Here is a 9393-nt window from a genome sequence, read left to right on the forward strand (position 1 = left end):
TTTATATATGGGTTTGTTAAAAAATAGTTATTTAAAAGATATACACTTGTTTTTAATATTTATTAGCCAAATTGTTTATAAATTTATAATTATAAATGAAATATTGTTATAGTTATAAAGTTTATAATTCGTTAAATAGTTGTTGTATTTCAAAAACAATATATATACATATATTTAAACTTGCTCCTATATTTCGAATTGTTGGTTTTACATTGGTTAAAACCTGGATTTGTTCAATTTACAACCGTTAAGCTGTCCGATTTTTGTTAAAATCTTTATGTAGTTTTTGTAAACGGTAGAACCTTTTGTTTAGTTACTTTAATATTTGAAGTTTAAAGTCACACACTGGCTCACTTTTAGAATTTTTTTTTAAATCACGAAATCCACGAGTTAATCCAAAGAGTAAAGGCCTCTTTACTATAATTGGTAATCCAAAAAGAGAGCGATAAAGTTTTGTATAGATCTATACAGGTTGACACCCCCACATGTGATTACTAGATACAATCTTTGTCTGGCGAGACATAGCGGGTTATAACTATCCATTGTTGTTTTCATCGATGAAGCATTTGGAGAATTTGCTTCGGCATGCCCCCTTTGTAGTACCAAGCAAAACCGCATTATATAATTCGATTATAAGCTCATGACAAAGACCGAATGCACTCTCAAAGCACTCATATAAGATGAAACAGACTTATATGTAGCTCGAGCACATGTTTAAAGCGGTTTATAAAAATCTATATTTTTATACAAGTATTATATACACTTATAAACGAAATACATAAACTCTTCTGTTATAAAACTTATATTTTTATAAACAAACATTTATACACAGCACGCATACTGTTATGGATTATAAATACGATAACCCATCTTTTAATATTTATCTTTAAGAAATTGTACTATTTTTCATATGGTCTTGTCTTTGCCATAATCAACCTGATTCCAAGAGCCAAAAAGGATCGGACAAACTCTTCAAACCATTCCAAACAGAACCAAAAGTGTAAGTCGTTCTACAATATTATTATGCACAACCTACAAATTATAACTGAGAATAAGCCTAGAAATATTATTCAGTCTTAAACAATTCAGACTTCGTGAACATTACTTATCAGATATGATCCCATAAAAACCAATTTCATAATATCATTATACATGCAAAATGGAAATGTCTCTAACAAAAAAAAACTAAAATTAAGAAACCTGACAACAAATTCAAACCCAAATTTATCTTGGTTGTGTGACATCATCAAGCTGCACTTTTGAACTTTGCATCATACTCGTATGGTTGCTGAATTTAACACAATAAATAAATAAATAAAATCATAAACACAAGCACATATAATAATTAATTATAAAGCAAGTAAATTACCAAAAATATTGCTGAAATCAATCTGCGTGCAAACCATCTTTTATGCATTGCCTGTTGAGCTCGTGAAGCCGCCTCCACACTTTCAAATCGCACATACACATAACCAGCACTGTGCCTGATAATATTATTATAAAATTAACATATTAAAATAATAAACAAATAAATAAAACAATGTTTATACTTTATATACAACACATACTTATCAACATGGATATGCTTCACTCTTCCATAATTACAACACTCGTCTTCCACATCATCTTTTATATCCAAATCAAAGTCCGGCTCAACCTGTAATTAAATACACCGCAAATTTAAATCTAAAGAAAAACATGCTGAATTTATTTAATAATTTAATAATTAAAAAAAAAGTAAAAAGAACAAAAAAAGAACCTCGGTGGATGGATCAAACATGTTTTTTAAAAGCAAACACTCGCTAGGGTTTCCAACAGGCTCTGAAACAATTTGGGCTAAAGCTGGAACAGGGACTGTTGTAGATGGCCCATTAATCGCTTGAATTGGGCCAGACCCATTCACCAGATTTGCCCCTACTCCAAGAGCCCCAGGAACAACACTGCAAGGGTAATATCGTCAATTCTGCTTAAATAAAATGAAATTAAGCATGCGATGTGTAACTTACCTTGATGCAATACCACTTCTATCAAGCTTTGCCATAAGCATTGCCCTTGATTGCGCATTTAGAGCCTGTAAAATACCCGATAAACCCTCTTAACTAGACTAAATGACCATTTTACCCCTAACACAACATTCCTAGAAAAAATACTCACCAAACCTCCACCATCATCATCATCAAAGTCTGCAGCTTTTGCTCCTGAATCTTGTGCAACAACATGATCAGTAACCGAAGATACCTACAAAAAAAAATGTAACATTGACCCTAAAAGTCAACATTCACATAATATATATATATATAAATAAATAAATAAATAAAACAGGCACAAAATTTCACCTTAATTGTCCTCCCAGCTATCTCAAGCTTCCCATTTAAGCTTTGTGCAGCCTTCGAATGCTCAAGTTGAGCAAACTATAAAAATAGTTAAAAAAAAAAAAAAGAGTTATATATTAATAATAAATAAATAAGAGAATAACTAAGAAGGAAATTTTGAAATAAGAATTTTAAAAAGTGACCTGAATAAAGCCGAAACCTTTACAATGACCTGTTTCAGGATCCGTGGGGAGTTGGACGAGCTCCACGGGTCCAAAAGCTTCAAAAATCTGTAAATGATTATGAAATATTTAAAACTTATATATTTTATCAGTTACAATTGACTGAATAAAACGTGTTGACTTTTCACCTGTTTGAGTTGAAGTTCAGTCATGTTGAAGTGTAAATTTCCAACATAAAGTTTCCGGTCAACTGCTCCGTAGGGACCCGCAATGCCACCTGTCCCGCCAGCTGTAGCATTAGATTGGACAAGATTCTTCTCGGCTTCTGAAGGTTTGACCATGACAGGTTGACCAAGAAGCAAATGACCCGAAAGGGCAATTGCCATTGGCACAGACATTGCATCATAAAACTCAATATACCTGAAAATTAAACAATTATGATTTTTGAGACATAAAATAAAACAAACAAAAATAGAATAAAGATTAAAGACATGTATGACATACCCAACTCCTTTTGATCTTCTTGAATTTCTATCCATGATCAGTCTCACATCTCTAACCTGAAAAGATGATAAAATAACAAAAAAATTTAAAACAGAAACATAGTTTTAGAACGAATATACCCCTGCTGCTATACCATCATTTAATTTTTTTACCACATTGGAGGGTGCTACTGCTACAGCTCACATTCACAAAGATCATTGACTAACATATGTCCATAAAAATTCACTCACCCCACTATAATAGAATCATGTTGGGATACAAGAAAGTCAATAGAGGAGCATTTACTGCAACAGGAAGGAGATGTATCTCAATAACAAGTAATTATATTGTGTAAATAATAAATCATAATTCATAAATTATAACCTGGTGTATATAAGTTGATCATGCACTACGTGTGGAAACTAAATAATAATAATACACAAAATAATTAAAAGCAATTGATTGACATTTGCCAAAGATAAAGAGTAAGCATTGTGTCCATTACCTTTCCTGCTTTTGAAAAGAACTCATAAACATCATATTCAGTTGCCTTCAGTGGCATCTGGAAAGTGAAAACAACAAAGAAAGTGGTTAATATTGGTTTTTATGGAACAAAAAAGTCAAATAAAGTCAAAATTATGAAATTTCTATCCACAAGATATACCTGGTAAGCAAAAACAGTCCTTTGGTCTCTTTCTGGATCAGCTTCAGGCTCTGCTTCTTTTTTATCTTTCAATCTCCTGCAATATAAACAACTTACAGTATAATGAGAAAAAAAATAAAGGGTGAACACTGATCAAAATGCCATAAGGGCCCATAACTACCCTTTTTTTTTAAATCTTAAAGTGCACATAACATGTTCTTAAACATCATGATATTTTCCCAGTGATTTGAAGAAACATGTGAACAATTATATTTTTTTTTACTGTTCTAAGACTGCTAGCTTCATAATGTTAAAGACCATGTTGGCAAAAGTCTCACTGTATCATATATGCATCATTTATAGTATTATATAACTGAATCATTCATCTCAGAATTCTGTAAAGTGACTTTGACTAGCTACATTTCTTGAATTTTTTTCCAAGATATGACATGTAAATGGTCAAAGAAAAGATAATCTGTCATTTAATCGAATTTTCACAATCGTATGTTAAGAAACTTAGATTGAATTAGTACTTAGTTAAGCTAACCTAATTTTTTGTTCATATTATCTACACAATGCTTTAAGCTCTTGAGTCAACTAAACAGTGCTTCCACACACTGCAGAAGAGTATAATCTGGTAATGGAATACTCCAACAGATTTTAATATTGCATATTTTTATCCAAAGATCACTGCAAGAAACTAAAATATGGAGTTAAATCAATAATGTCTTCTCAGAGAACAAAAACTTCATAGATTGAGACAGCACCATATGCATTGCCAACCTAAAAATTCAATACATCATTCGTTAACATTGAATTCATCCCACAAGTAACCTTATTATCTTCAAAGCCAAATCTTAGAGGTCAAATATAAAATAAAGAACCAAACAGACCTTATGCAACTCAATTTGTGGGAAAGCACTTTCTTCAATGAATCCGTGAAGAAATTTCCGCATTGTTATAGCTCATTAGTATGTGCAAATACTCCATCTACGATTTCAACCCAAGTTAGAAGCTACATACTTGGTTTGCTAATTAGCTAAACTAGATAGTTTTTATAGTCTCTTAGGGGAATTCTCCATGAACTAAGATGGATCAACAAGCAATTGCAAGAACTCTTACGTGAAACAACAACAAGAGGCACTCTTATCATAATAAACCCTTAACTAAATGCAGGGAGATAGTTAATGTAAATGATATACTGATAATCAAACCTATGATTTCAACTTTCAACTCACAATCATCCACTGGGAAACCAATCTGCGTATAAGACGACTACAGGAATGCATTGTGGAAGCAAAATTAGTAAAAGGAAAAGACTTTTTCACCTGCTTTCCCTTGATTCCAGTTCTCTTTCTTTTTCTCTTAGCAATTCCTTCTCACGCTCTCGCTCAAGCCTGGAGTGACTGCGGCTCCTTCTGGACCTTTCTCTTTCCTTCTCCCTTTCTCTCTCCCTCTTCTCTCTGTCCCTTTCTCTATCCTTCTTCTCCTTCTCTCTATCCTTATCTTTGTCCCTCGAACTCCTTTCTCTATCTCTCTCTTTATCCTTCTCCCTATCCCTCGAACTCCTCTCTCTATCTCGGTCTCTCTCTCCATCTCTACTGCTTCTGCGCCGATCTCTTTCTCTATCCACATCTCTCTCCGAATCTCTACCGCTACTCCTGTGACGCTCTGACCTGGAAGACCTCTCCTCACGGTCACGCTCTCTGTCTCTCCTACTCCCGTTCTCTTCCTCTCCTTTGCTTTTCTTACTCTTCCGATCTTCTTCTACGATTCGGTCATCTTCCTCGTCGCCTTCCTCTCTGTCCCTCCGTCTGTAACCCTTCTCGCTCTGTTCGGCGCCGCCGTCCTTGGCCTTGGAAGAAGAGCCGTTCCGGTTGTCAGCCTCGTCGACTGTCTTCTCCAAGTAATCATACTCGTCGAAGTCCATGAGATCACTTTGCCTAGTCCAAATTGGGATATGCAGGATTGAATTGATAGCCGAAGTTTTCGTGAATTCTTCGACAGAGATGACGGACTGGAATTTGGCTTCAGAGAAAGGATTAGATTTAGGGCTTCTTCTTCCGGTTGCGCGTAGAGAATATAAAATAACTTTATAGTAATATTTTATCTGAAAGGTTGTTATTTTATTTCCAGAAAATTCATTTAAATTTATAAAAGTTTTTATAAAATCATTTATCTTCCTTAATAAATGAAGGTTTTTTTTACCCCTTATCATTCTCTCATGAGATTTGATACGTTCATTTTGTGGTAATTTTGAAATAAATATTATCCACTTGTCAATTTTTGGTTTGTTTTCATTTTTAGTTAAAGTCATATACTTATATATGTAAAGTGTTAAATATCATATATATATATATGATATTAAATTGTAATAAATACGTTTCTTTCTTTCTTATTTTAAAGTTGTATATTAAAAAATATTTCATTTTTATACTTTAAGTTTAATCATTTTTTAAATTAACTCGTATAATATACGGGTCTCACACCTAGTATTTATTAAAGTTTAAATAATCTATAACTTTGATCGAACAAAAGTGGTAAGATCTGCAAATTTATCATGTAAGTAACTAGAGGTTGCATGTGTGTTAAAAAATAGTTACAAGATTGGAGAGAGTAAACTAACCCATTCAATAAATCCAAGTGCGGTAAACACCACGCTACAAACTCGGCATGACTAGTTTGGCACCCTAACAAGGCCCGACTTCCTCTTTCTTTCTCACTCATATATCTTCTCCTCCTCTCTTATTCTTTTTCCCTTCCCTTTTGACATGGACTTCAGCAAAATGAAATAGAGACGGAGAATGTTGTGGAGCTCGGTTAGTCCGGCACCATTCCTACGGCCTAATGATTTAAAGTACTTTTTCATATATTATAACTGAAATACAATTTTTACCGACGTTCGGATAAACATGATAAGCTATATGTTATTTTCTATGTGAAGAAATATATTTCATTTGAAAACTAATTAAATCATTAGGCCTTAGGAATGGTGTCGGACTAACCGAGCTCCACAACATTCTCCGTCTCTATTTCATTTTGCTGAAGTCCATGTCAAAAGGGAAGGGAAAAAGAATAAGAGAGGATGAGAAGATATATGAGTGAGAAAGAAAGAGGAAGTCGGGCCTTGTTAGGGTGCCAAACTAGTCATGCCGAGTTTGTAGCGTGGTGTTTACCCCACTTGGATTTATTGAATGGGTTAGTTTACTCTCTCCAGCCTTGTAACCATTTTTTAACACACATGCAACCTCTAGTTACTTACATGATAAATTTGCAGATCTTACCACTTTTGTTCGATCAAAGTTATAGATTATTTAAACTTTAATAAATACTAGGTGTGAGACTCGTATATTATACGGATTAATTTAAAAAATGATTAAACTTAAAGTATAAAAATGAAATATTTTTTAATATATAACTTTAAAATAAGAAAGAATGAAACGTATTTATTACAATTTAATATCATATGATATTTAATACTTTACATATATAAGTATATGACTTTAACTAAAAATGAAAACAAACCAAAAATTGACAAGTGGATAATATTTATTTCAAAATTACCACAAAATGACACGTATCAAATCTCATGAGAGAATGACAAGTGGTAAAAAAAACCTCATTTATTAAGGAAGATATAAATAAAAAAAAATCTTTAACAAAACGCATAAACATGTTAAATATGTTTTAAAAAATTCATTTACATATCAATTATATAAAAACAAATCATCTCTAATAAATGAATGTTTTTTTGTCGTTTGTCACACCATCATTCAATTTGTCAAATGTCATTTTATGATTATTTTGAATTAATTTTTTTTCCACATATCATTTTATGAGTTTTTGTATTTTATTAAATCTCACATAATATTTTAATGTAGCAATTGCATACTTGCCACGTGTCATCTATTAATTTAATCTTATTTTCTAAATTTCAAATTTTTTATAAAACACAATAAATCTTAAAAAATCGTATAAACTGCATAACTCTAGGAAAAATCCCGAATTTTTTTCATCTTTATCATTTTCGGATCATATAACATTCAAATTTCAAATTAAAAATCCATGTTATTTTGGAAACAATAACAATTTACGTTCAATTTCATTGATTGCATATCTTATCTTTTTTAGATTGTTTTCAATATTTAAATGAATCCAAAAAAATCAGGAATTTCAATATAATATTATAACTCTGGTTATATTCTGCTTTCTCGTCTTCAACATCCATTTTCCTCTTCAATATTACGATTTCTGCATCTGCATTCTGCACGTTGTCGACATAACAAATCTGGTGAGTTCATCTTCATAACTCAAAATTTAAAACCATTTTGTGAAAATATATTAATATCAATGCAGCTCTGTTTGCTAAAAAAATTTGTTATGAAATGATTATTCGTAATTTATGTTTTGATATTCTTTGATGTTCTTTGAAGTTTGATCTTCATGTTTTTGTTCGACATAAAATGTTCACAGGGTTATTTTAGTTTTTTATTGACGTTTTTTACTTTCGTTTTTTGTGTTTTGTTTTTCTATGAAGTGTGATAGGTTGTTAATAAAACTGTACCCAACAACAACAAATTGATGATCAGTATGATTGTTAATGATCAACAATGTTGATATTGTTTTTGTATTTGAATGTGTGTTTTGATGTATAGATTACCAACTTTGTGACAAATTTTATTTTGAAAGTTCCAGCACTAAATACCACTCTGGTCCTTTTATTTTTCTTAAAATTGAAACATATTTGTTTTTTTTTTTTTTTTACTTTTTGGATGATTCAAGTTGGTAAAGTTCTGGTGATTTTAAGTTATTATTTTGTTTTTGTTTACTTTTTTGCATATAATAGCATCCTAATTTTGTGTTTCGTTTTTTTTTTACTTTTGTTTTTTCTGGAGGGCAAAATGGGCAGATGGGTGACATTTTCAAGGTTGTGTTAGACAGAAAATGGTCCCTGGGGTATTTTAGTCTTTAATTTACTTTTTTATTTTCTGTTTTGTCTAACAAATAACTTATTTATTAATACATCATTTATAAGTACTTTATGTAATTAATCATAACATAAGTTAAAAGTTTTTTTAGTGGAATCGATTATGTTTACTTTTTTGTTCATTTTGGTGATTTTTAGTCACATCACATTACTCAGTAAACTAATAATTTCAGGATTTATGGCTTTCAGTTTTTATATAATTGATTTTTTTTTTTAATTTCGTTGTTCATCTTTATATATCAAGTAAACTTATTATAGTTTATATATGCTATATCAAGTAAACTATCCCCTCAAATGTTTAAAAGAAAACTTTTTATTTGTTTTTTCAGTTTTGGTAAATAAAAAAAATTGATACCAATACAACTATAGAAATAAAAATAATCGAACAGACCGATAATTTTAAACTTTTAGTTTATTTTGGTGATTTTATGTTATTTTTTAGTTTTTTTTTTTTTTGCATATAATAGCATCCTACTTTTTTATTCTGTTTTTTTTTTACTTTTGTTATATATGCTATTTGTTGTGTTAGATAGAAAATCGCCCCAGGGGTATTTTAGTCTTTAATTGACTTTTTTGTTTTCTGTTTTGGCTCTCAGTTTTTATATAAGTGATTTTTTTTTTGAATTTTGTTGTTCATCTTTATATATCAAATAAACTTATTATATAGGTTATATATGCTATTTGTTGTGTTAGACAGAAAATCGTCCCAGGGGTATTTTAGTCTTTAATTGACTTATTTGTTTTCTGTTTTGGCTCTCAGTCTTTATATAAGTGATTTTTTGTTTA

General features: G+C 30.9%; 1 protein-coding gene across 1 annotated transcript; it reads right to left on the reverse strand.

The window, feature by feature from the left end:
* Positions 1-1076: 1076 nt before the first annotated feature.
* Positions 1077-5703, reverse strand: LOC111918886 (uncharacterized). The gene is made up of 13 exons (XM_023914504.3): positions 4949-5703; positions 3642-3717; positions 3483-3539; positions 2999-3054; positions 2683-2914; positions 2516-2602; positions 2337-2411; positions 2155-2238; positions 2007-2071; positions 1760-1940; positions 1569-1657; positions 1370-1484; positions 1077-1288 (listed from the first exon to the last, which is right to left on the reverse strand). The coding sequence occupies exons 1-13, from the start codon at positions 5548-5550 to the stop codon at positions 1247-1249; spliced, it is 1761 nt and encodes a 586-aa protein (XP_023770272.1). The 5' UTR covers positions 5551-5703; the 3' UTR covers positions 1077-1246.
* Between the last annotated feature and the right edge of the window lie 3690 nt (positions 5704-9393).

This window comes from Lactuca sativa, chromosome 2 (genome assembly GCF_002870075.4).
Source record: "Lactuca sativa cultivar Salinas chromosome 2, Lsat_Salinas_v11, whole genome shotgun sequence".
Classification (NCBI taxonomy): domain Eukaryota; kingdom Viridiplantae; phylum Streptophyta; class Magnoliopsida; order Asterales; family Asteraceae; genus Lactuca; species Lactuca sativa.